This window comes from Sphaerodactylus townsendi, linkage group LG01, assembly GCF_021028975.2.
Source record: "Sphaerodactylus townsendi isolate TG3544 linkage group LG01, MPM_Stown_v2.3, whole genome shotgun sequence".
Taxonomy (NCBI): domain Eukaryota; kingdom Metazoa; phylum Chordata; class Lepidosauria; order Squamata; family Sphaerodactylidae; genus Sphaerodactylus; species Sphaerodactylus townsendi.
In genome coordinates this window covers 46,382,805-46,409,475 of record NC_059425.1, presented here as the reverse complement: position 1 = coordinate 46,409,475, position 26,671 = coordinate 46,382,805, and the positions used below count along the sequence as shown (strand labels likewise).

The following is a 26,671-nucleotide window of genomic DNA, read 5'->3' as shown; positions in this document are numbered from 1 at the left end:
ACACCCCCAGGGTCGGGTGGAGACGTGCCCCCCCCCATAAAAATCTATACCTACGTCACTGGGATGAAGAACCCCCACGCCTATCATTGGGTTAACACTCAACCCGACTTTTATTTGCCTGGCCAGACTTAATTCTCTTGTTGCTAGGGTTGCCAAACATCATTTCTCTGGATTTTTTAAAAAGCTGCTTTTGGGGCAGATAGTAGGAAAGCAAGAGACAAAGCACTTTTATCTATGTCAGAATATGTTTTTAGAAACTGTACAGCAAGTGTCAGTAAGGCAATTTCTGTACTGGGTTCCGCCTAAAGACTTGCCCCCATCACGACCCTACGGACCTGCCTGAAATTGCTGTGGTCCACCTCTAGATCCTATAGCCAGAAGGCTCCATGGTTGCCTAATTGCCAGAGTTAGGGGATCTACCAGCAATAGAGCGGCGAGTACCGCGTGGCTGTTCGCGGTTGTCATAGAAATTCACTGAACTGCGAGGACATCCTTCTTGGTTGCCATAGCAACGGGCAGCTCCCCCCCCCCCTCGTTCTGTTTCCACAGTGACGGTAGCATGTCTGTCTTGGGTCCTCGTTGGCGCAACAGCGGGATTCCATCCCAATCCCCTCCGCGGGGCTCACTTGTTACGGTGGCAACGAAGCAAGTTGCTGCGGCACCCCCGCTTTAATCCCGCCCCTGGTTTTGTCGCAGGCGGTGATGGGAGTTCCAAAATGGCTGCGCCCGTTTGAGAAGCAGAAGGAAGATCCGCGTTGCTGCTTCTGTCGCTTCTGTGGTGCAGGTAGAGACACGGGGAGGAGTCGCTGGAGCCCAGGCCCGCAGCCGATTGCGCTTTCCTGTGTCATTCAGGTTTGTGCACTTCCCTCTTGCCTCCACCTTTCCACTGCGTCCCGTTGCTTCCTTCTGCATTCTCTCATTGCTCAGTCAATCCAGCGCTCACACTGCGTGACCTGGGTTCACTCATGTGAGTGACGAGTGTACTTCGTGTTTGCTAATCTGGAGTAGCAGCTGTCAAGCTCTGATTCTGTATGTACAGCCATCACTCAAGAAAAGCTAAAATTCCAAACATTCAGTTTATAATAAAGATTGAGTCCCATTTTCCAACACTAGCAGAGCACTGTGCTCCAAATAATGTGTAAACAAGACATTTGTACTTGTGTGTTTATTAAAAAGTATTTCAAATCACAAAGACCATAGGATTGGTAAAATATTAAAACATGACACCACAGCTCCAAAAAATAAAAATAGTTCACATCACTTTTTATAATAGTTTGTAAATTCTGGTACATAATATATATGTGGGTATGTGTACATATATGGGATAAGATGATTACAGAAGATTGAAGAATAGTGAATCAGCATTCCTTCATTTTGGTGTGCATCCAAAATAACCACCAGTATGTATACCCTTGGTTATCTAACATGCTCAAAGGATGTTCCTCCACTTGCAAAAAGCTGCACATTGCCTACTTGAATATTTAGTTCAATATCAGCTATTGAGTGTTCAATTAGATATCATTTGTGTTAGCATTAGTATTATTTTATTATAATAGCTTTCCAGTTATTAGTGCACAAATTTACATTAGTGTAGTTGAGTCAAACATTTCCATAACATTCCATGGTATTTAAAAAGGCAATTAGGTCTAGGGGTGGGAGAGCCAGGTTCAAATCCTTCTGTTGCCAGAATTACTGAATGACATTGGGTAACATACCCTACCTTACATGAATATTGTGGAGTTAAATGGGAACAGCAAAAATATTTCTAATAGCATTTACTCAAAAATCACAGTAAAATTATTTCTGCTTATATTTTGGTCATCTTTCAGAAATAATGTTGATATTTGGAACTCATGTCGAACATCTATGAAGAGAGGGTAATAATGATTGCAGCAGGGGATTTGCAGGAGTTTGTCCCTTTTGGCCGTGACCACTGCAAGCACCATCCGAATGCACTGAACCTGCAACTTCGGCAGCTGCAACCAGCCTCCGAACTTTGGTCGTCTGATGGAGCTGCTGGATTGGTGGGATCCCTTCAGGAAGTTACAATCCATGAGAAACACAAGGTAAAATTTCCTTTTATTGAGGTTAAGAAAGCATGCATACACATTGTGTTCCAAAATGAGGGGCAAGTTACCAAAGCTAGGAATACCAAGTGCTGTGGTTTATTATATAGCTCAGTTCAGTGCAATTGTACAAAAAAGGTTCTTACTCATAACATGAATGGATATCTGCCCCACTTGAGAATTATGAGTTTTAAGATTTCAAGTCTGATTTCTCCTAGAACTTCTTTCCACGTTCACAGGGAGGGGACCATCAACCTTTGAACAGTGACATATTCCTATGCAATTTGCATGTTCTTTTATATTATCATGCAGGGATGTTAGCCTCATAGATTTCAATGTTTTGCAGCCCTTTATATAATCAATGTTAATTGCTTTGGCCTTGCTACAGAAGTAATATTACACATTTTAAAACAACTATTTAGTTGTTAATTACAATATCCACATCTCTTAAATCTGTTTATCATTAGACTCTCTTCAAAGAGGGTCTACAATTGGTAGCTTTTAAAACTAACTTTTATTATCTAGCACTCTGAGGAACTCAAGACAATTTTCACGGGGCCAGGAAATCTCCCATCCACTTATTGTGTAAGACCTGCTAGATTTTTGCAATGTAACAGTATCATGGCAGATTGTTCTGTGGCTGCTCCTAGATTAACATATAAAAGCTCTCAGTAATTAGCCTTGTGAGCATAAGGTGTAGAATATTCTTAACGATTGTGTTTCCTTCCAGGAATGTTGGCAGCTACGAAAGGGAATCAGTGATGTTGGAGAAGAAGTAGACTATGATGAAGAACTATATGTAGCTGGAAATATGGTAATATGGAGCAAAGGAAGTAAAAACCAAGCTTCTGCTGTGTATAAAGCTTTCACAGTTGACAGCCCTGTTCTGCAGGTATGAACGTGGAAAGTTTGGTAGAACTTATGTAATTGTATATTGAAGAGATGGGAGGGAAATGTAGGCCACAACTGACCATGGTTTGTGTTAGGGAGTGCCCCGCTGAGATCAGTGGCCATTTTGACTCAAGTAAGCAGAGGGTTATAGTCCAAAGGTCTTTGACCTTTTTATGTATATTTAATTTGCAACACTGAAAACCTCACATGGTTGTGTTAAGCTGTTATGTTTGCATGTTCTAGTGTCTCAAAAGATGTTTCTGTTCAGTTTGTTGGTGGTGTGTGTGTGCGGGCGGGGGGGGAGGAGACCATTTTTCAGAGTGTATAAAAAGTTCCTAAAATTTTATAATCGCTCCATATTTTGATTTCAGGCACTGTGGTGTGATTTCTTTGTACCCCAGGATAAGTCTGAGAAAACAGAAGGTAAGTTTGGTTCTCATTATTTGAGATCTGGAATTTGGTATTTCTTATTTGAGATCTGGAATTTGAAATATGCAGTATTTAAAAAGCATTATCTTGTAAAAAAAGTGTATAGGCTGTAGTCTTGTTTTGTGGGTAGTATAGCTGAATGGAAAATGATGGCAGTCATGCTTGTTTTTTCTTGATTTTTCAGGTAGTGGTGAAGTAGTTGAAAAGTGTATCTGCATATTACAGAGCTCCTGTATAAATATCCACAGCATAAAAGGAAAGGATTACATAGCCTCCTTGCCTTTTCAAGTAAGTGCATTTTTTAAATGTAATAAATGCATCCTTTGATGGCAGAGAACCATCAGGCTTAGGGTCCATGAAGTCTTGAAATCACCAATGTGGCCTCTGTTTTCTTATGCAGGTTGCTTTGTTTACCAATCCAAACCTGAAGATGGTGGTTAATTTCTCTCACCTTAGGGTTACACTGTATTTTGTAGGGGAACAGCCACAATATTGTAATCTGCCTCCTTATTTCCCCCTTCTCCAACCATCCTCCTCCCATATCCACCACCCATGTTTTGTTGTTATCAAATGGAACACTTATACCAGAACAAATATGACTCACTTGTTTTCTTGCTTATAGGTAGCAAATGTCTGGCCAACAAAATATGGCTTGTTGTTTGAACGCAGTAGTTCTTCTCATGAAGTGCCTCTAAATCCAATCAGGTAAAAGGAGCATTGCCAATTGTTCTCTGTACAATTGCAAAGGAAAGTTAACTTCTCCAGGGAAATTTTAGACTGAATGTCCTCAGCCAATATGATGATTTAGAACTTCTGTACTCTCTTGTTTTGCAGCTTGGCATGTTTTTAGTGGAAGCATTTCCTAGGTCTCAGAGCCAATACAAATGAATGGATGTTGGGGAAAAAATCATATGTGCTTTGTTTTAAATGCATTAAAATGTTTAAAAAGATGTGAGTAGAACATAAACAAACACTTTAGAAGTCATCTTTTTAAACTGACTTCTCATTATTCTAAGTCAAAGTCCAGGGTCTAATAACACAATCAAAGACAAAGTTGGAAGGCAATCCAAGGTCTCAGGTTACATATTTTTAAAAAAGGCACAAAGCAGGTCAGGCAATTGGTAAGATAGTCTACAAGACTGCAGATCAGTTGATCCCACAGTACCTGCAGCCGTATGTAGGGAATTTCCCTATAGATGTTGCTGGTTTCCATGTGAGGTTGTTTCATGCAATCTTACTCAGCTCCTCTACTCATGTGGAGTACTGAGGCCCAGATCCTGGCCCATTATTCATGGAAGACTTAGCTCGGGGCTCTTCATTACAGAGTGGGCTTGTAGTGGGGTCTTCTCATTTCTCTGTTGACATGTGAGGAATCAGCTCTCAACCTGCAGCACAGTTTGTCTGCTGAACTCTGCCGGTTCTCCGTTCCTGGTTCTCTTAACTCCACCCATCAAAACAGCCTTAAAGGCACAGATACATCTACATACATCCACTCACATACTCTCTCTCTTCCTGCTGATGCTGCTGTGGTGGGGAAGGAAGAGGCTTGTTTTAAAAGAAAGACTGGTTTGAAATAAAGTTTTTAAAAGCCCTCCTAATCATTGAGGAGTGGGGAAGTAGAGCAGGGGAGGTGGGGTGGAGCCAAAAAGAAAGCCTATTTGTACTATTCCTTGGAAAAACCCTATCTTGATATAAGTATTCAGAGAAGTAGGAAGGAGTGAGGTGGGGCGAGGGGGAAAGCATGGGCGGCAGGGTGAAGCTAGGAAGGCTGGCTGTGGGCGGAGGGAAGATATCCAGGGCAAAGCTGTGCTTACTGGCAAATCTGTACTGCTCTGGCAGCGAAGCATATTAAAGTTGTGCTAGATCTTGCTTGCCGTGGAGAGAATGAAAAGTGAAATCAGGGCTCCAGAAAATACTTCCGTACAAGAAATCTTACTGCAATAGACACTCGCCCCCATCGTGCAGCAGACATGTTATGCATAATTGGTCCCTTGGATGACTTACTGGTCTCTTCCATCGTTTTCTTAGCAGAGTGGAGGCCGAAGGCGCAGGCACATACTCCTGTGTCTGGTCCATGCCTCAGCCCTAGCCCCTTGCCTCCTCTGCTCCTGGGGTGTTTTGGGAGACCATGGTGGTCACCCTCAGGTCCATGCTAGTGCGACAGCCTGAGAGCCCTGACCTCACAGAAAGGATCAGCTAAGGCAGGGCTTGTTTTCTTCTTCCTCTGATGAGGACTCATCTTCTTATATTCCACCAGGGCAGTCCATGAAGGGTGCCCATGAGTGTCATGTTGGGGAACCCAAAGTCAGGGACTTGCTTCCAGCTCATGATGTATTTGGCTTGTGGCCTTCATTATTGATCAAGGTGTTTATCTCAGCACTTACAGCAGCACTTAATATCTTTTGTCCATTTTCTTTTTAGAGAACCTTTGCCCACTATGTTCAGCATGCTACACCCATTAGACGAGATCACACCAATGGTTTGTAAATCTGGAGGTAAATAATGCCATTTCGTAAAAACAAGAAAAATGCACATGGTTTAATAGTATTCAGAAAAGCTTGTCAAATGTTGGGTGGTTTCTGCTTTGATTGCATTTAGAATTATGGAATTCACATTTGTATGATATGCATTGGATTTGCATAAATCCAGTTTGCACAATTCAATATTGGATTGACTGTAATAAAGACTTAAATAGCTATTATCAGCCACTATTTTTCATATGTTTTAAGCAACACTCTTGAGAAAAACTGTGGGGAAAATATCAGTCTTTAATATGACCATGACTTCCTTAAACTGTAAGCCAGCAAATCAATTCAACTATTGCAGCAGATATAGTGATTATTGGCTCCTTCTAACCTTCAGTCACTTTGAGGTTGAAAAAAGTGTTAGAATGTACCATATGTGATAAGAATTTCTTAAGTTATGTTTCTGCTGTTTTGAGGCAAGTTACAAAATATTCATGCAGTACAAACAATTTATTCTGCCCTCAGTTTAATCACTGTGGAGAATGAGAGCTAGTGTGGTATAGTGGTTAAGAGCAGATGGATTCTAATCTGGAGAATTGGGTTTGATTCCCCACTCCTCCACCTGGATGGCAGAGGCTTATCTGGTGAACCAGATGTGTTTCCACACTCCTACATTCCTGCTGGGCTAGTCACAGTTCTTCAGAACTCTCTCAGCCCCATCTACCTCATAAGGTGTCTGTTGTGGGGAGAGGAAGGAAGGGAAAGGAGCTTGTAAGCCACCTTGAGTCTCCTTACAGGAGAGAAAGGTGGGATATAAATTCAAACTCTTCTCTCTTCTTTGTAATTGGCCTTCCATTGAAATGATTTGTTCAGCCCTGTTCACAGGTTACAGGGAATGCATATACAGTCAGAGTAAACTTGATTTTTCTTTGTATGTGTTTTGCATTGAATGTAACACAAGAATTACTCCTGCACAACTGAACGTGTAATTTAAACCCCACGTTTATCCTGATACTAATCCCTGATTTCATTTGTTAAGTGAACATATATTGAGTCTTTCATACAGATATGTGCACATACTTTCAAGATTTATGTTCAGTCACTTTAACATGTGAATAGGCTGTAATCATACAGTATTGGAATTGGTTCCTGACTGCTTAAAAGACAGGTGATAGTTCTTTTTTGTTGAAATTATCACAACTAAAGATGTTTACTGCAAAGCTATGTGAGTGTCCACATCAGCTTTCCTTGCAGTTCCTCCTGTTTTTGCCCATGTAGTCTCATCTACCTTCCAATCACTGCTATTAGCACTATACTCTTAGTTTTTCTCTTTTCTAAACAGAGCTAAGCTTGGCAAATGAGAATAGTATAAAGCCACTCTATTCTTTTGTACCATTGACTCTGTAATGGCTGGGATAAGACAAAGAATACACACACAATACTCCATACATCATTGACCTTGTGCTGCTTGAGCAAAAAATTGAGTGGATAGAAGAGTTGTTAGGATACTCCAGGACCACCACATCTACTTAGATCACACACTGGATACAGTCCAGCTTCATTAAAATCAATGGGAGTCTTCGTAATTTAGTGGATTATAAATTTGCACTTTTGGGGAATTATGGGTTATAGTCCATCTCAGAAAAAGATGTTAGAAGGGTTGTATATCCCTCCATCACAAAACACAACATGCCAGACCTCCTTTGTTGAAGAATGCTCTGCTTGGGTCCTAGTACCTACCTAGCCCACCCCTCCCCTCCCCACCCCCCGCTTCCCATTTGTTTGAAGGTGAAAATACATTTTAGCATTCAGTTTATGTTTAATAATGCACAAAATAATGAATGATAATTCTCATATTCCTTTGGGACTTTATTCCAATGCAGAAGCATTCAATTTTCTTGACCGCTGTACCTCCACTGTACTATCATCTTTTTCTGAGATAGAACATAAGCTACTGCATTAGAAATGTAGAAAATTTCTCTTCTACCTTTCTACAGCCTGTGCTTGAGGCAGCTTACGAAGTCTAATAACAATGATGTAAAATGATGTAAAAATTGTAAACAATTTGTGATCTAACAGTTTCTGTATTTTCCATGAACAAAGAAGAGCTGAGCTATCCTTTCTGAACCAGAATCTTTGTTTTCAACTCTTGTCAGTTTTATACAGTTCTGAATGTTAGAGTTTTAATTCTGATTGGCGACCATAGATTGTTCTCTTTTTCAGCAAATTAGGGAAAGACAGCATATCACTATTCAACATGTTGTAATCCCTGCAGTCTTTCTTCCTTTTGGCATTGTGTGGGATGTGCAGTATTCTTGAAAGCTTAATCAGATCTTTCATCTACTTAGCAGGTTTGTTTGGTTCTCCCAGAGTTCAGTATGTTGCTGACTACTCAATGAGAATTGTTTTCCTCAACGCTGAGCCTTCCATCGTAATGACATATGACTTTACTCAGAGTTTGCATACTGTCTGGGCCCTTCGCAGAGTGAAACCAGAGGTAAGAAAGCTGCACTGTTCAGAGACATAATGCTCTAATGTTAAAAACACTGAAGGCTAATGAGACTAAAGGCAAATTAATGTGTTCATTAATGTTGCAGTCTGTGATGCTTCATGGTTTGAAATGCTGCAAGAATGAAGTGAAGGGCTAAATTGATTGAGAATTGTTCATTAAGATATCTGCAATCAGAAGCTGCTAATGGCATCTTTCCAGGGCTGTGCTCTTCTGCACAAGTAAAGTAGAGGAAAGAGCTGGTCTGGAGGTGTCCACAATACCCAAAGTTTCAAACAAAGATGAACATGACCAAGATGGATGGACCCAAAGTTTTGCTAATCTAACATCAGTATTTATTGCCTATATATGGTGAACCCCCATCAAGTTGCTGATTTCTTCATATGATAGAGTCCTCATTCATTGTCTCACTGGTCTTAGGCAATTAGGCAACAGCTTCTCCATTTCTCTGAGAAGATCTGTTTCTTCTTTATAAAGTGGTTCCTTTTGTTGTGATGAGGTCTGACTACTGCAGGTGAACAAGCCGAATGGAGTAACATCTAGCAGGATTTAACTCCTTTTCAGTCTGAGTAGGTGGCAACTAAGGGAGCTGAAGCCCAGCCCCGGGTTGCTCACAAAGCCATAATCCATAAACCGTAATCCATGAGGGAGCACAAGAACATCCCTGCTGGATGATATCAATGGTTCATCTTGTCCAACTTCCTGTTTCTCACAGTTGCCCACCAAATATCTTCAGGAAATCCCAAATAAAACAAATTCTGTCTCTCCCTGCAACTGGTCATTAGTGGTGCATTGCCACTGCACAAGGCATTACATTTCCCTGTCTGGCTAACAGCCATTGCCAGACCTATCCTTCATGAATTTTGTAGTGAGTGGACATCACTACAACTTCTGGCAGTGCCCCGCATGACTTAATACTTCTTTTGCCTGTCCTGAATCAAGTTCTCAACCCTGAATTCTGACTAGGGGAATTTTTTTTCTTTGTTTTCTCCACAGTGTGAATAATTTTATAAACCTCTGTCATGTCCCCTTTTTACAGCCCAATCCAGAGCTTTCATTCGGGTGGAGCCAGTGTTGCTCTGTCGCTGTTCCACCCGCTCCGAAGGGCTTTCTTGCAGTGCAGGAAGCCCCAAAAATAAAAAAAGAGAAACTCACCTTCAAACACCCCCCTCCCCCCATATACTCCTCCAAGATGGCGCCGATGAGGGCTGCCTCGGTGGAATGCTCTCAAATGGCTTCTACATTTTCTACTATTTCCTGCAATTTACAACGAATTTCATACTCCAGAGACCTTCTGCTAAGAATTAGGGAACGTTTCCTTAAGGAGTGGCTCTCTGCAACTTTACCCCTATCTGTCTTTACAACCACGGAGGAAATTTCAGCACAGGAGGCGCAGCCATTTCCAGCAACAACAAGATCTTTATAACCACTTATAAAATTTCAGCAGCACAGGAGGCAGCCATTTCCCCGCAACAACAGATTGAAAGCAATGTAAGCAATAGCAGAGACTAAGAAGAGGAGTAAAAAAGAGGCGAGGAATTTTGAATAGACTAAGGAATAAAGGGAATTAAAACCCCGCTCTCTTCCAATCTTTCTTACCAATTTATGCTCACTTGCCAACAACAAGATAGATGAAGTACATTGCTTTTAGAAACAGATGCAATTCTGATTTTACAACGATTCGCCCTATGCTTTTACTGAAACCTGGCTAAATGAGAGCATTGACATAATAGCATGTATTGCACCGAGGGGTTTGCAGATATTCTTCACCGTTCAGACAGGATTGTAGAATTATCAGGTACAGCAAAAAGGAGGATTATGTATATACATCAACAAAGCTGGTGTCAGGACATAACAATAATTCAAAAATCGCATGAAAACTGAGTCCTTACTTCTGCTAATTGTAAACCCTTTTATTCCCTCAGAGATAAATTCAGTTCTGTTCTTTTGGTTTACGCTCATCCACAAGCTGCCTAAAGGCATTAAGAACTCTAGCCGACAGATTATGGAGGCTGAAGCCAAATACCCTGATTCACTGGTTATTATTTGGGAGATTTAACAAAGCAAACTTAAGGGAAGACTCATCAAAATACTTTCAGCATGTCAACTGTCCCACCAGAGTAAGAATATCTTAGACCACTAAGTATACAACACTGAAAGATGCTTATCGTCTTTACCATTTGTGCAGCTGTAGGCCATTCTGATCATTGCATGATCTACCTTGTACCTGCCAAACAAAGATTTAAAGCCACAAACCAATAACTAAATCAGTGAGAACTTGGACCGAAGAGGCAAAGTTAAAGCTGCAGGCTTGCCTTTGACCGTACAGACTGGAATATTTTTGTTACCTCCTGCAGATTTGGATGAACCTACAGATACTGTAACATCATATGTCAGCTTCTGTGAAGATCTTTGTATACCAAACCAGGAACTTTATGATATATAGTAAATAACAAACCTTAATTCACAGCTAAACTTAAGTGCTACGCCGCTCCAAAGAAGAGGACTCCACAGAAAGGGTGATAGAATGCTGTATAATCAGGCCAGAAATGTATTAACAGCTGGTGACTACAGCAAAAAAGAAACTACTCTGAAAGCTAAAAAATCAGTTTCAAACCAAACAGCAAAACATGTGGAAAACTTCAAAATATCATCACCGGGTTACAGCAAACCATTCCTTCCCAAGCTGAAGGAAATCAGCACTGGCAGATCTACCTGAATGCAAAGTTCTACTGTAGGTTTGAAAACAATCTACAGTCACCTTTCCACAACCTCTATCTCAGACGCATCTCAACAATACAAACTTCCTACAACTGAACTCCATTTCCCCATTGGGTTTACAACCCTGGTGATCTCAGAAAGGGAAGCAAGATCTATTTCACAGACAGAAGCCTGGAAAATACCCAGGCCCAGACAAGATAACACCTCTTTTGCTTAAAAGTCTGTGCTAACTAATTGGCCCCCCATTTTCACCCAAATCTTCAACAAATTCATCGAGATGTGCTATGTTCCTTCCTGCTTCAAACACTCCAATTATCGGGCCTAGTGTCAAGAAGCCTTCCATCAAGGAACTGGAACTACTACAGACCAGTTGCTCTAACATCTGTAGTTATGAAAACTTTGAAAGGCTAGTGATGTACCATTTGAAAACTAATGGATCCACTGTTGACCCTTGCAATTTGCATACCGGCAAACAGATTCCATTGTGACTCCATGCTGTTAATATGGCTTTGCACTATATCCTACAGCATCTTGAATCGCCAAAGACCTATGCAAGGGTCCTCTTTGTTGACTTTAGTTCAGCATTCAATACTATCAGACCGACATTCTTCTAACCAAACTAAATCAGCTAGCAGTACCTGAGCATATTTGTAAGTGGATCACAAGCTTCCTAACAGATACAGGAAACAGCAGGTGAAGCTGTAAAAAATTACATCAGACACCTGTAAATGAGCAATAGCCCTCAAGGCTGTGCACTTTCACCACTTCTTCTCTCTCTAGGAGCAATTAAATGACTGCATCTCAAACGATCCATCTGTTAAAATACTGAAATTGCAGATGATAACAGTGATTGGTCTCATCTGAGACAACGATGAAACCGCATACAGACGGAGGTTGAACAACTAGCCCGTGGTGCCACTCGGAACAATCTAGAACTGAACATTAATTTAAAACCGTAGAGAAATGGTGGTAGATTTCAGGAGAAACCCTCCCATCCTACCTCCTCTCACAATACTAGACAACACAGGTCAATAGTAGAGACTCAAATTTCTAGGCTCCATCATATCTCATGACCTAAAATGGTCACCTAATATCAAAATGTCATCAAAAAAGTACAACAAAGAATGTTCTTTCTATGCCAACTCAGGAAGCTCAAACTGCCTAAGGAGCTGCTGATACAGTTCTACAGAGGAATCATTGGTCTGTTATCTGCACCCTCTATAACTGTGTGGTTTGGTTCTGCAACCCAACAAGATCGACACAGACTTCAGAGAATAATCAGAACTGCATGAAAAAAAACAATTGCTGCTAACCTGCCTCCATTGAGGACCTGTATACCGTTGGTCAAAAAAAGGCTGTGAAAAATATTTACTGACCCTCACATCCTGGACATAAACTGTTTCAACTCTTACTCCTAAACGCCGCTACAGAGCACTGCACACCAAGACAACTTGTGACATAAGAACAGCTTTTTTTTCCTAATGCCATCACTCTGTTAAACAAATAATTCCTCATAATGTTAAACTATTTATTATATAATTACTGCACTACTTTTTTTCATCATTCCCACACCCATCTCCTCCCACCTCTATGACTGTATGACTATAGCCTGTGCTGACATTTTATTTTATTTTATTTTTTATGATTTGCATTTTATAAGTTTTCACACACTGATTGTTTCCCCTTACTGCTTACTAGACCTATATGACAACTGGCTATGCTGTACCTTATGATTAAAGTGCTGTACTCCAGGATTCTTTGACAAATGTATTTTTTCTTTTTTATGTACACTGAGAGCATATGCACCGAGACAAATTCTTTGTGTGTCCAAATCACACTCCTAATAATAAAGATTCTATTCTATTCTATTCTATTCCCATTCTATTCTATTCACCCTATCTCTATTCTATCTCTATTCTATCTCTATACTCCTCCAAGATAGGCGATGAGGAACCGATTGGAGATGCTCTCAAATGGCTTCTACATTTTCTACTATTTCCTGCAATTTAGCAATTTCATACTCCAAGGGACCTTCTGCTGGGAATTAGGGAGCGTTTCCTTAAGGTGGCTCTCTGCAACTTTACTATCTGTCTTTTACAACCAATTTCAGCACAGGAGGCAGCCATTTCCGGCAACAACAGATCTTTACAACCGGAGGAAATTTCAGCACAGGAGGCAGCCATTTCCGGCAACAAACGAATCGAAAGCAAGAAAACAAGCACAGGCGGCAGAGGCGAAGAAGAGGTAAAGGTGAATTTTAAATGAACTAAGGAATAGGGGAATTAAAACCCGCTCCTTCAATCTTTCTTACCAATTTATGCTCACTTGCCAACAAGATAGATGAAATACTTCTTTTAAACAGATGCAATTCTGATTTTTCGCGCATCTGCCCTATGCTTTACTGAAACCTGGCTAAATAGAGGCATTGATGATAATAGCATGTGCATACGGGGTTTCAGATATTTCGTTCTTCGAACAGGATTGCAGAATTATCAGGGAAGAAAAAGGAGGAGGATTATGTATATACATCAACAAAAGCTGGTGTCAGGACATAACAATGAATTCAAAATTCTGTGATGAAAACTTGGAGTCCTTACTTATTAATTACAAACCCTTTTATTCCCCTCGAGATAAATTCAGTTCTGTTCTTTTTTTGGTTTACGTTCATCCACAAGCGTCTGTAAAAGGCATTAAGAACTCTAGCGATCAGATTATGGAGGCTAGAGCCAACACCCTGATTTACTGGATTTATTATTTTGGGAAATTTAAACAAAGTAAACAGGGAAGACCTACCAAAAAATACTTTCAACTGTCAACTGTCCCACCAGAGGCAAGAATATCTTAGACCACTGCTATACAACACTGAGAAGATGCTTATAGGTCTTTACCACGAGCAGCTGTAGGCCATTCTGATCATTGCATGATTCACCTTGTACCTGCTTACAAACAAAGATTTAAAACCACCGAAAACCAATAACTAAATCAGGTGAGGCTTGCGGTTGAAGGGCAGTTCGAGCTGCGGAAGCTTTACCTTCGACTGTACCGGGCTGGGAATATGTACGCGAGAATGCAGGGTTGGATGAACTCACAGATACTGTAACAATATAAAACTATGTCAGCTTCTGTGAAGATCTTTTAATATACCAACCAAGAGACTGCGTATATATGGTAACAACAAACAACGGTTCACAGCTAAACTTAAACGATTCTGCGTCTCCGTTCCGAAGGAAGTCTACAGAAAGGGTGATAGAGATAGCACAGCATAATCCAGGCCAGAAGTAATAAACCCAACAAAGGAGATCAGAGCAGCAAGAAACTATAGAAAGCTGAAATCCGGTTTTCGCCAAACCGACAAACATGTGAGCTGCCGAAACCATATCGCGTTACAGCAAACCACCTTCCGGCGGAAATCAGCAATTGGCTTGAGCCGACCTGAATGTGTTCTAGCGGGTTTTGAAAACAATCTACGATCACCTTTCTCCTGACATCTATCTCAGGCCTTTCCAACAATGGCTAGAAGCTTCCCTTGGCTGAACCCATTTCATTGGGTTTACACAACCTATTGATCTCAGAAAGGAAGTGCAAGATCTATTTCACAGACAGAAGCCTGGAAAAGCACCAGGCCAGACAAGATAACACCTTCTTGCTTAAAGTCTGTGCTGTCCAATTGGCCCCCATTTTCCACCCAAATCTTCAACAAAATCGCAGAGATGTGCTATGTTCCTTCCTGCTTCAAACACTCCACTATCGTCCAGTGCCGAAGAAGCCTTCCATCAGGAACTGAGCGACTACAGACCGGATTGCTCTAACATCTGTAGTATGAAAACTTTTGAAAGGCTAGTGATGTACGCCATTTGAAACCATCCGCGGATCCACTGTTGGACCCGCCTGGTGCATACCGAACGACAGATCGATAGGCGTGCTGTTGGCGGCACGCCATATCCTGCATGGCGGACCATCAAAGGCCTGCAAGGGTCCTCTTTGTTGACTTTAGTTTCAGCATTCAATACTATCAGGCCGGACATTCTTCCTGGCCAAGGCTAAATCGGCCCGGCATTTTAAGGCAGCGTAGTGGATGCAAACTTCCCTAACAGATGGAAGAGCAGCAGGTGAAGCTAGGAAGGAGATACATCGAACACCGCAGAAATGAGCACAGGGGCTTTGGTATTGTACTTTCACCACTTCTTCTCTGTATACCTGGCGACTCCTCAAAGCGTCATCTGTTTAAAATGCACTGGTACGCAGATGATACAGCAGTGATTGGTCTCATTAAGTTCTTGATGAAACCGCGCTACCAGGCCGGAGGTTGAACAACTAACTTCGTGGTGCCACTGGAACAATCTAAGAACTGAACACTTAAAACGTGAAGTGAACGGTGAATTTCAGGAGAAACCCTCCAAATCACCACTCCTCTCCAATACTTCAGGCAACAGTAATAATGTTGGGGAATAACAAGAATTTCTAGGCTCCATCATATCTCGCTGACCTAAGGAAAGTGGTCACCCTAATATCAAAAATATTAAATAAAAGCACAACGAAAGAATGTTAACTTTCTCGCCAACTCGAGGAGCTCAAACTGCCAGAGGCTGCTGATACAGTTCTACAGAGGAATGGTGGTCTGGTATCTGCACCTCTATAACTGTGTGGTTTGGTTCTGCAACCCAACAAGATGGAGCCACAGACTTCAGAGGAGTGTCCGGGCTTTCGCAGAAAAAAACAATTGCTGCTAACCTTGCAGCTGTTGAGGATTTTCTGCAGTTAAGGACTGTGAAAATATTTACTGACCCCTCACATCCTGGACCTAAACTGAACTTATGCCTCTAAAATTTGTGCGAGCGCACGCCAGACAGCTACGGGCAGAACGGACACGAAGGAATCGCCATCCTCTGTTAAACAAATAATTCCTACGATAATGATGAAGCTGTTGTTATGAGTACTGCACTGCTTTTCATCATTCCTATGCCATCTCCTCCCACTTATGACTGTATTATAGCCTGTGCTGACATTTTATTTTATTTTTTATTTTATGATTTTACATTTTATGTTTCATTACTACTGGTTGTTTCCTGATTGCTTACTAGACCTATATGACAATCATTAAGTGCTTTACCTTATGATTAAGTGCTTTTCCTTATGATTCTTGACAAATGTATTTTTCTTTTTTTAGCTATTTTCGAGCATATGCAGGAATGAAATTCATATTATTGTCCAATCACCTTGACCTTGAGATTTATTCTATTCTATTCTATTCTATTCTATTCTATTCTATTCTATTCTATTCTATTCTATTCTAATCAAGAACAGCAGAGATATGCTTTGAAAATCTCAGCATATGTCTGACCTCTGCTCTACCAGCACAAGGGGGCTAAACTGGTAGTGGAAGCTAAGGTTGGCTCTACCCCCGGGAATGCCCCGATCCTTATCGTCCTACGCCATTCTTTGCAGCTGGCGCTCTGTGACGAGGAAAAGCACCAATGGAGGCACCAGGCTGCGGTTGAAGCGTCCCTGCAGCGGCTGGGTGACGTAATATTAACCTCTACTTTTGGGTTAATTGCCCCAGGGAGGGCATTTCTGCTGGAGTAAGCCTGCACCAAAGGGGAATTTGCCCCCCCACCCTCTGGATTGTGCTGCCCATCATCCATTTTTTCTAAACTAATCTCATTGTTTCATACTTGAATGATTGTACTCCTATAATTAGAAATTTTCATCCTCAGTCAGATTCTGTGGGTTTGGATGTTTGCAAGTTTCTTCCATGCTGTATAATAAACTGCATTTCTACAGTGGCATGAATTAGACTCACTCTTGATTGAAGTTTGTTGCTATTTTTCATGTATTTTCCAGCATGCTGATCTTATATAACAGTAGCTAGTGCTACTATGGCTAAGGTGTCTGAAAAGGCAGGCACCCAGTAATATGTCGTATTTTTAAAGTGTATCTTAAGAAGATGTATGAAATGTGTGCTGCTTTACTTATATAACTATTTACTTCTCTTTTCAGGAGCGAAGTGCAGTTTTAAAGCTTTCAGAGCAAGTGGGGACCCCTCAGCATGCGGCCGCCAGCAGTTCTTTCACTGTTCAACTCAGAAGTCTGTCTAAGGGTGATTCGCCTGTAGTTTCCCCTTTCCAGAATTATTCTTCTATTCAAAGTCAGAGCCGATCAGCATCATCCCCCAGTATTCATTCCCGTTCACCTTCCATATCCAACATGGCAGCCCTTAGGTAAGTGGTGAGCTTGCATTGTTAAACAGCTTAACATAGGGCTGAACTGAGTGATATCACATTCCAGAGTCCACTGCAGGGGAATGGTGCAATTTTAGACCTTTCAAAAACACTTTAAAAAAAATGCTGTGGGGGTGCACTTTTGCTGAAAACCATGGCACAGAGGGGTTAGGGGCTACTGTTTTCACCCCCTGTGCTGGTGGAGGATACAATAACCAGTCATCCCCTGTACTATGATTTCTGGCAGGATCTACCCCCTGTTTCATTTCTGAAAGTTAAAAAAGGTTATAAAATGTCACTGTTTTTATGGCAGACTCAGGGATGTGATATCAACTGCTTTGACCCTAAGGATTACATGGCTATTTCATGTGGGTTGCCCATATCTACTGTATCTCTGGGTTAGAGAAGGATGGGGGGAAAGGTGACTTTCCTTGCTGTAAAACTCTCTTAGACTAAAGATTCCCACGAAATAACCTGGTACTGGCTTCCAACACTTAGGGAGAACATCTAGACTGGCCATCTAAGAAGGTTTCTTTCTAGCAAAGTTCTAGGCCAAAAATGATGTTATTAAAAGAAAAGTTTATAAGTACATGTTACGCAGGCTGTATTACATTCCTCAGAGCATGCATAGAGTGCCATGCAGTATGATCATGGTTGAGGAGTCCTTAACCACTATTCTTGGGGTCACCAAATTTCATGCTGTTCCAACTGAAGACAAAGAGATATTTATGGGCAATGGCCTAAGCCAGCCTTCTCTGTAAGATTGACCAGCTGCTTTAGCCAGTCCAGTGTAAAGTCCCATTGGTGATGTCAAAGCATCCTGTTATCAATCAGAAAATCATTTAAATGATAGTCCCATTTTCCAAATAGTGGTAAATGACTTTGAACTTCCATGATAAACAGTGGGTCTCGTTCCAACCAGTTCTTCCATTGTCTGAAAAGAAGTAAGTTTGTCTGGATGATTCAGTTGGAATTGGAAATGAATAGACTGCTTAATGTAAACCCCAGAGGTCCAAGATCCCAGATGCTCGGGATGACGCTTCTAAACCCTACTAAGATTTTAGGGTTTTCATCATACTCTCACATTACAACGTGGGGATTTCCAGGTTCTAGCAAGGCCAGAGATTAGTGCCTCCTTAAAACCCCTGTCTTTTTCATTGTTCCTCAGTTTCTGGCTACCTCTGAGGAATTTGGATCTCAGAATTATTGTTGTTTATATAGCCCAGGGGTAGGGAACCTGCGGCTCTCCAGATGTTCAGGAACTACAATTCCCATCAGCCTCTGTCAGCATGGCCAATTGGCCATGCTGGTAGGGGCTGATGGGAATTGTAGTTCCTGAACATCTGGAGAGCCGCAGGTTCCCTACCCCTGATATAGCCCTACCCTGACCTGGATTGCCCAGGCTAGCCTGATCTCCTCAGATCTTGGAAATTAAGCAGGGTCGGCCCTGGATAATGCTTGGATAGGAAACTACCAAGGAATGCCTCGACTGCTACGCAGAGGCGGACAATGGCGAACTGCCTCTGTTCATCTTATGCATTGAAAACCCTGCAGGGTGCCAAAAGTCAGCTGCTATCAATATGAAAGCAAAAATGGCAGGTTACTGTGACTTGAAGAAGAAGAAGAGTTTGGATTTATATCCCCCGTTTCTCTCCTGTAGGAGACTCAAAGGGGCTTACAATCTCCTTGCCCTTCCCCACTCACAACAAACACCCTGTGAGCTGGGTGGGGCTAAGAGAGCTCAGAAGAACTGGGACTTGCCCAAGGTCACCCAGCTGGCGTGTGTGGGAGTGCACAGGCTAAACTGAATTCCCCAGATAAGCCTCCACGGCTCAGGTGGCAGAGCAGGGAATCAAACCTGATTCCTCCAGATTAGAATGCACCTGCTCTAAACCACTACGTCACTGTTTCTCCGGCTCCTCCAGATTAGAATGCACCTGCTTTAAACCACTGCGTCACTGTAAGGAGCATACAATCTAAATTTTAATATAAGGAAAAACTGGCATTTCCACTCTACGATTAAAATTGATTTTTCTCTATAAAATATATTTTAGTTTTATGTTTATACTGTACTTGTTTTAGGATGTGTTTGTAGTTGTTACCAGCCTTGGTGGCTTTGTTTGGGCTGAAAAGCAGGATATTAATTTTGTAACTAAACAATAAATAGTAAAGGGAGAAGCAAAAGTAGTGGGGATGAATGTGACCAAAGCATTTATACATACAGCTTTTGTCATGATTGTTGTTTCTAGTCATAGCAATACTGAGGTTGGAATGCAGAGAATTCCACACATGCATGTTAAACTCTGCTCTGTGCTGAGGAGTGATGCCAGATTTCCATTCTTGCTGGGGTCCCAGTGCTGTGTTGGATGATGTCTCTCTGTTCCTCTGAGTGAGTCCTCTGACATGCAGAACTGGAATTCTTAGGGGAAGGAAGGCCTTGTGATGAGAGGCTGCTGTAAGAGTCCCACAGCACATGTGAAAGATCATGCGTGAACCTTTGTAATTGGCCTACATGCATGTCTAGTAAAATAGAAGGATACAGATATTATAAAGGCGACCCATATCGATCTAGCTAGCTAATGTATCCATATATCCAATATGTCTATATGTGGTGTGGCAGAGTGACTAGAGTGTCAGATTAGGGTCCTGGGAGGCCTAAGTTTTGTCATGGAAGTTTGCTGGGTAACCTTGGGCCAATTACATTTTTTCAGTATCACCTTCCTCACCAGGTGGTTGTTGTGAAAAAATGAAGGAAGGAAGAACAATGTTTTAAACTGCTTTGATTGTTTAGTGTCTTGAGGACCCTGAATTGGGTGGAAAAGTGGTGTAAAAATGTATTAAATCAAATAAATTCCCTCCTGTACTGGGGTGGACTCAGACTACTTTTTCCAATGGCAACGTGGAACATTCCTTCCTCCTCCCTCACGTTGCAGTTCACCCCTTTCCATGACATGCTGCTCCTGAGAGCTTGAGGACTCTGAGCAATGACATGAGCAGAATCTGTAGCAGGAAGGGGAAATGGATGGAAATTGCCAGTTTAGTCTGGATTCAGCCCTTAATAATACTTATAACCATATTGGGTTAGATTCAACTAAGTGGAACTTCCTCACCTTCCCCCTCTAACTGTAGGCCCAAAAGCCCCCCCCCCCCCAGTACTATTCCTGGGTGTCCCCTGCCCATCAGCAGCATTTTTGTGGGGTGGGGGTTGAGAAAGCTGCTCTGTGAAGATGACATGCTCCACTGAATCCAGCCCATTGTGTGGTAGGCCAACGTTATGATTCCCATAATATTTATTTATATTTTATTTTATTTTTCGGCGAACATTACCTTTGTGACATCTGACTTTGAGAGATAGTAACTTGTCTAAGATGAAGCTGAAATTAGAACTTTGGGTTTCCCTGCTCCCATTTTACTACTCTAGGCTCCGCTAGCTTGAATCTGTAATATCAGTTCTGTACAATCAACTTACCATGGGAAAATATTCTCTCTGCAGCCGGTCTCATTCCCCAGCCTTAGGGGTGCATTCTTTCTCAGGAGTGCAACGATTCAACTTTTCCAGCCACACGCAGTCCCCAAAAAGGTACAGCCTTTGCCAGTCTCCAAACAACACTTCCACAGACTCCGTCTTTGCACCAGAAACTGAACTGATTGTGCCAGAGCTTTGCATAGACCACCTTTGGACTGAGACCATCACAAACACGAGGTTTGGAAGCAATAGCCTTAACAGTGTGTATTTATAAGGGTTTTTCTGCAATTGAAATTCTGCTTGAACTGGGACTGTCCTGTGTTTAGGATAGATGAGGCCAGTAGCTGCAAGTCTTTCAGGACTCATTGCTGTGTATCTAGTCTCGAACAGCCAAATAACTGGCTTTCGAGTAATTTTTTAGAGTTGTATTTTTTAAAGGAAGGTCCATGGTGGAAAAAGAATGTGCTGTGTTTATTAGAAGCAACAGGTCGTGTGTCTGGGAAAAACTTGTCAACTAACAGAGCTGAGAAGGGACAAGCAGAACATATTAAGTAGCTTATTGGGAATATGCTTGTATAATAAGCACAAGGGCCGTCGAAGGTTTGCATCTATTTGGAGTACTGCAGGGATTTTTCCTCCCTAATGGATTTTAAATACTGCTTTAAAGTTTATGGATTAGATTGAAAATACCTAACTGTCAGGTAGCTTCTTTCTGTTCTAATATGAGGCTAATTCTCTTAATTTATTCTAATTTTGTTGTCATTTGGCTTGTATTTGAATATGGACAGGGAGAAAAACTCTCAAGCCTCCAAAGTATTTATTACGACTGACCTTTGCGGGCAAAGGTTTTTGTGCTATCTTGTGGAATCTCAACTCCAGTTGCGGTAAGTGTGGTCAGATATGCAAAAGTTGCTTTGGTGACTGTCTTGACCTGTTGGGTAAATATAGGAATAATAACAAAAAGGAGCTGAAATGATCCTGTCCTACACCTAGTAAAATTTTCCAGTGTTTATGGAGAGACAACAGTAAAATGAAGTTTAATGCTACTGTTTCTGCCGCCACATCAATCTCTAGTGTTAACAGTTCTAGCCAGCTTGGATGGTTAGGATGCATATTCTTCATAATTAAGGACTGATCCCATTGGATAAAATAATTCATTGATTATTACTGTTATTTTAATAATTAGTTAATTGAGCTTCTGTGGGAAATCTGTCCATTCAGACATCAGATCAAACCATGCTTTGAACTTTCAAATCTATAACCAGCCTGCTGTTGGTTACTGTTGCTTTCATTTTCCATCTGCCCAGCCCTTGCATTTCTAAGGTTCAGAGATCTCCAGTGGTTGGATGCCAATTAACATTTCTATAGGTATAAGGATTTCAGCCCACAGAACCCAATTTTCCTTTCTTTCCCACCCTCTGGCAGCCTGAAATGCCTCCTCCAATCCTGCTCCTGGCCAGGTCCCCTCACCCCCCAGCATGAAGATTTGGGAGAGGGGGCATTTTGGGCTGCTTTAGCAGGGGAGAGATGGGAAAAATCACATTCTGTGGGCAGGGATCTTTTTGCCTGTGGAATTCCTAGGCATTATTCAAGCCTAGGGGTGGGACGGGGACCATAATTCAGACATTATGCAAACTCATAGTAAGCATAAAGAATGACTGGCGAACTCCCTTCAAGCCGTGGTTTCTCCATCAGTGTAGAAGGATGTATTGTCGAAGGCCAGCCACAGATGCAGGCGAAACGTCAGGAGAGAATGCTGCTAGAACACGGCCATACAGCCCGGAAACCACACAGCACCCAAGTGTAGAAGGATGCTTTGGAGAGGGGTCTTGCTGCTAAGGCAGGAGTATATTAATAACATTAATGTAGTCCATTTCAGTGAGAGCAACTCTTCCCCAGCCTTATTTCTGTAGCCTGGCTTTCTGATTCTGTTTGCATGCTGATTGCAAACTTTGTTATTTCAGATGTCCTGCTGAGCCATAGCTAAACTTCTTCAACCATGTTTTGGTTTGTTGTATGGACTGAAGTCCTATAACGAGAGGATGCTTGAGTTTACGTTGCTATACTTATAGATTCTTATTAAAAAGTTGACCATTAATGGTCCTCAAAACTGGTCATCTTGATTTTTAGAAATGTGGCAGGGTAAATATTCTCGCACTATACAATTCTTAACATACAGTTTCTACCTGAAATATTTTATTTCCTCATGCTTAGCTGTGTGAAGTTTCAAGAGAGCAACGACATGTCACAGTTGATTTTCGGTGCTGTTACCAACATCCAGGCCAAGGATGCAGCTCCAGTTGAAGTAAGGATGGATCAGTAAATATAAATGACTTTTGTCGGAATCTGACACCCAGTCCCAAATCAGCCCCGCACACCCTCCCTGCCTGCCTGAACCAAAGATAGTTAGGGCCCAGGCTCACTTATGTGGGGGAGGCCAGTAGAAGGAGGTGGTTGGGACCCAGGCAGATCCCTGTGACACAGCTGAGAACAAGGCAGGGAGCCCGGCAGAAGTGGGTAGGGGCCCGGTCAGAAAGCAAGACTGAGCTTGGAATTGAGTAGGCCAGAATGGGAGAGGCTAAAAGGCAGCCACGAGCAGCAAAGGACAGGAGGAGGGCAGCACGACAGGCAGCAGGGTGGAGAGACAGAGAAGGCTTCCCTTTCCTTTTATGGTTTTACTAGGTGGAGCAGGTAGAAGGGGAATGGACACCAGCCAAGTGGGGGTGAGGTCAGGGAATTCTGTAAAGGGAAGGCAACACACTTGGCCAGGGAGAAAGTAGCAGACTGAAAGACCAGGCTGAGAGTGCCAATGCCCGTCTGGGAAAGGAAGAGGATCCAGGTGCCAGAATCCCCTCTCCTTCACAATTCTGCGGCTGGTGAGCTCCTGATCCTCTTTGATGGTGGGGTGGCAGAAAGCAGGGAGACCATCTTGGGGGTGGGGGCGCCTCGCCAACATTGATATTTGCTCAAGTACCAGCTGCTTCATAGCCTTCTTTTATATTTACAGAGTGTCGACACAATGCTGGTTTTGGAATGCAATGGGAATTTAATTCTATATACTGGAGTGGTTCGGGTACGTGAAGCATTGTTTTCAGTTAGTAGCCTTTAATATTTTCTTGTGTATTCTGATTCATAGATTGGTCTCTGAAGTATCTGTAGGCTTTTCTGTCTTGTGTGCACCTTTTAAGGGTAAGAGTCACATATGGTGCTACCCATTGTTTACCTTTTTAATTGACTTTCCATATATTTTTATTTAGTTGTTCTTATCTTTTTTAATTCTTTTATCTTGGATTTGTTTCCTCTTTCTTAGAATGGCTCCTGTCATCTTTGGTGGTCTCTTTCTAATTTTGTGTCTGTTCTCATCTTTCTGTAATCCTCTCCAGTGCTTCTCTGTGAACTTTCCTTTTGCGCAGTTCACTTGATGCATTCTTTTCCAAAACCACGCAAACCTCCATGCTTTACGTCTGAGTAAAGCTGTATTCCTTGTGAATGTTTTAATTTTTTCCCCCAGAGTTAAAAGTTATTCCTATTATCAGTACATATATTTGTAATATTTTTTGGCATTTCTGCAGTCTTATTAGCAAAGCGTAGCCAGTTCATTTTCATCCTGCTTATTCAGCTGCCTGGGTTGATTACTTCTTCATTGATAGGAAACCCTCAACAGACTTTGGCAATATCTCTTCCTACTGGAAGAGCCTGGGCTTGCCTGTGGAATGCTTTTTCCCTTTGGGGTTTGCCTGGTGCCTCCTCTACCCTCTTTGAGCCCCAGGCCCCAGGCCCTCTTCTTATGCAAGGTATAAATGAGGGGCCTGCTCTTTTGGTATAGTTTTTGTGATCTGCTTGTATCCTGACCTGTGCTGTGAGACTCCTTTTGAACTGCTCGGGAACTGGTTGGCCACTGTGTGAGACATGATGCTGGACTAGATGGACCACCAGTCTGGTCCATCAGGGCTTTTCTTATGTTCGTTATGTACTTGCCTTTGAAAGGGCCCATTTTCATTGTGAAGGTATGTCTTCTTATATCTCTGCAATGAAAGATGCTAGAGATTTGGAGTGTTTTTTTAAAATGAAAGCTGGGAATCCAGAGACTTGTACACATAGTGTTTTAACATTGCATTGGTGTTACGGTGTTCAGTTGTCAATATAAAACAAAAAGCAACTGAAAAAGCCCTGTTGGTTCAGGGCAGGGGATGGCTGCTGCAGAGGAGCAAGGAGACCCACATTATAGTGCCCATCTGTTGTTACCCTGTATTGGCAGCTGCGACAGGGAAAATGACACATGCTTGTCCCTGTGTTGAAGAAGAAGAAGAAGAGTTTGGATTTATATCCCCCCTTTCTCTCCTGCAGGAGACTCAAAGGGGCTTGCAATCTCCTTGCCCTTCCCCCCTCACAACAAACACCCTGTGAGGTAGGTGGGGCTGAGAGAGCTCTGAGAAGCTGTGACTAGCCCAAGGTCACCCAGCTGGCGTGTGTGGGAGTGTACAGGCTAATCGGAATTCACCAGATAAGCCTCCACAGCTCAGGCGGCAGAGCTGGGAATCAAACCCGGTTCCTCCAGATTAGATACACGAGCTCTTAACCTCCTACGCCACTGACTTGGGTCCACCAGAGCATTTCTGTGGATGAAGAATTAGCACAGAGAGTGCAATGTTCTTGTGTGCCTCCTCAGTTTACCTCAGCTTAAAATGCTTCCTGAATGCTGTTAATGGATAGTCTCCTGTCCCCAAGGAGCAGCATTTCAGAGCACATTTTGTGTTGTAGTTGGGGAGACAAAGGAAGTCATGCTCTGTAAGTCGAAATTCTTCCTTCCACAGAATCACTCCAGTGGATCCAAGCCATCACATTGTCATCTTTAAACAGCAAAATCAGGTATCAACCACATTTCTATCGCTTCCCCCCAAAGAGCCTAGGGTGGCATACACAATTCTCTTCTTTTCTTTTCTTTTTTTTAAAAAATCAGTGCTTGACAAATTGTTACGGAGTTATAATGGTTTACTTAGTTTAAATAATTACTGATCCACCCAGAGCACTCCCCCAGTGTAGAGAAAATGTGGACCAAGACACTATATGGAAGCCCTGTTGCCACTGCACTGAAGCAGCAGTGAAGAAACCCCAGGGACGTGTCACTCTGTGGAGTGTTACCTTGGCCTAAACATTGACAGTGTTGAAACTGGGCTCCCTGATACCATAAAGCTTCACACAGCTTTTCTATTTCTTGTCCATTACAAGGTCGGGAAGGTTTTCATCCCTGGTCTTCCTGCTCCATCCCTGTCATTGTCCATTTCAAACCAAATGCCATGCCCAAGTACTCCTTTGGACAACATGAACACTCCTTCCAAGCCTTTGAATAAACATCTTGGTCCCTTTGATGAGGTAAGCGATGGGAAGGCTTCTTTCTGTGTCATCCTGATATCTTTCTGAGAGTATATGTGTGAGTGTGAGAGAAGTACGAGGGAGTGCTGGGGCATACATACATGCAAGTGACGGGCAGAATTACAGATCTCTTGTGGCTCAAAGTTAAACACAGAGCTGTTCAGGAATTCTGTTTTGCACATGGCAGTTTTCTTCTTTGCCACTAGCAAAAGATATGTTTACAATTTCAGCTTCTTCTGAACTCTATCAGAGTAGAAGGTTAAAAGTTTGGGGTGGGACAGGGGAGAATGGCATCTGGTCTGCTGCTTGTTCAGGATGTTTTGGAGACTTGGTGAGGTGGTCTTGAGTATAACTAGTGGGGAGAAGGAGGAGGTAATGGCAGTTTCCGTTGGAGAATTTAAAAGCCAGAGATAAAGCAAGTCCATCTGCAGCACAATACATTATGTACAGATTCCTTAGAAGACTGAGAGAAGAGGAGAAGCATGGTAGTCCTTGAATTAAGAAAACTGGATATTAATTTAGATGATGTACCA

At 42.1% G+C, this 26,671-nt stretch overlaps 1 protein-coding gene across 2 annotated transcripts in view; it reads left to right on the top strand.

The window, feature by feature from the left end:
* Positions 1-710: 710 nt before the first annotated feature.
* The window catches only part of ANAPC1 (anaphase promoting complex subunit 1), a 74,964-nt gene continuing 49,003 nt past the window's right edge, over positions 711-26,671 (top strand). The window contains exons 1-14 of one of the 2 annotated variants that reach the window (XM_048482221.1): positions 711-852; positions 1,830-2,066; positions 2,797-2,958; positions 3,329-3,380; positions 3,571-3,674; positions 4,009-4,091; positions 5,808-5,881; positions 8,203-8,348; positions 17,079-17,299; positions 20,793-21,002; positions 21,554-21,649; positions 22,980-23,070; positions 23,773-23,838; positions 25,995-26,138. In XM_048482221.1, coding sequence (XP_048338178.1) covers positions 1,854-2,066; positions 2,797-2,958; positions 3,329-3,380; positions 3,571-3,674; positions 4,009-4,091; positions 5,808-5,881; positions 8,203-8,348; positions 17,079-17,299; positions 20,793-21,002; positions 21,554-21,649; positions 22,980-23,070; positions 23,773-23,838; positions 25,995-26,138 — 1,662 coding nt within the window. In that variant the 5' untranslated portion in view covers positions 711-852; positions 1,830-1,853. Of the gene's footprint in view, positions 853-1,829; positions 2,067-2,796; positions 2,959-3,328; positions 3,381-3,570; positions 3,675-4,008; positions 4,092-5,807; positions 5,882-8,199; positions 8,349-17,078; positions 17,300-20,792; positions 21,003-21,553; positions 21,650-22,979; positions 23,071-23,772; positions 23,839-25,994; positions 26,139-26,671 lie in introns of both variants that reach the window. The other variant, XM_048482220.1, reaches the window with a different exon arrangement.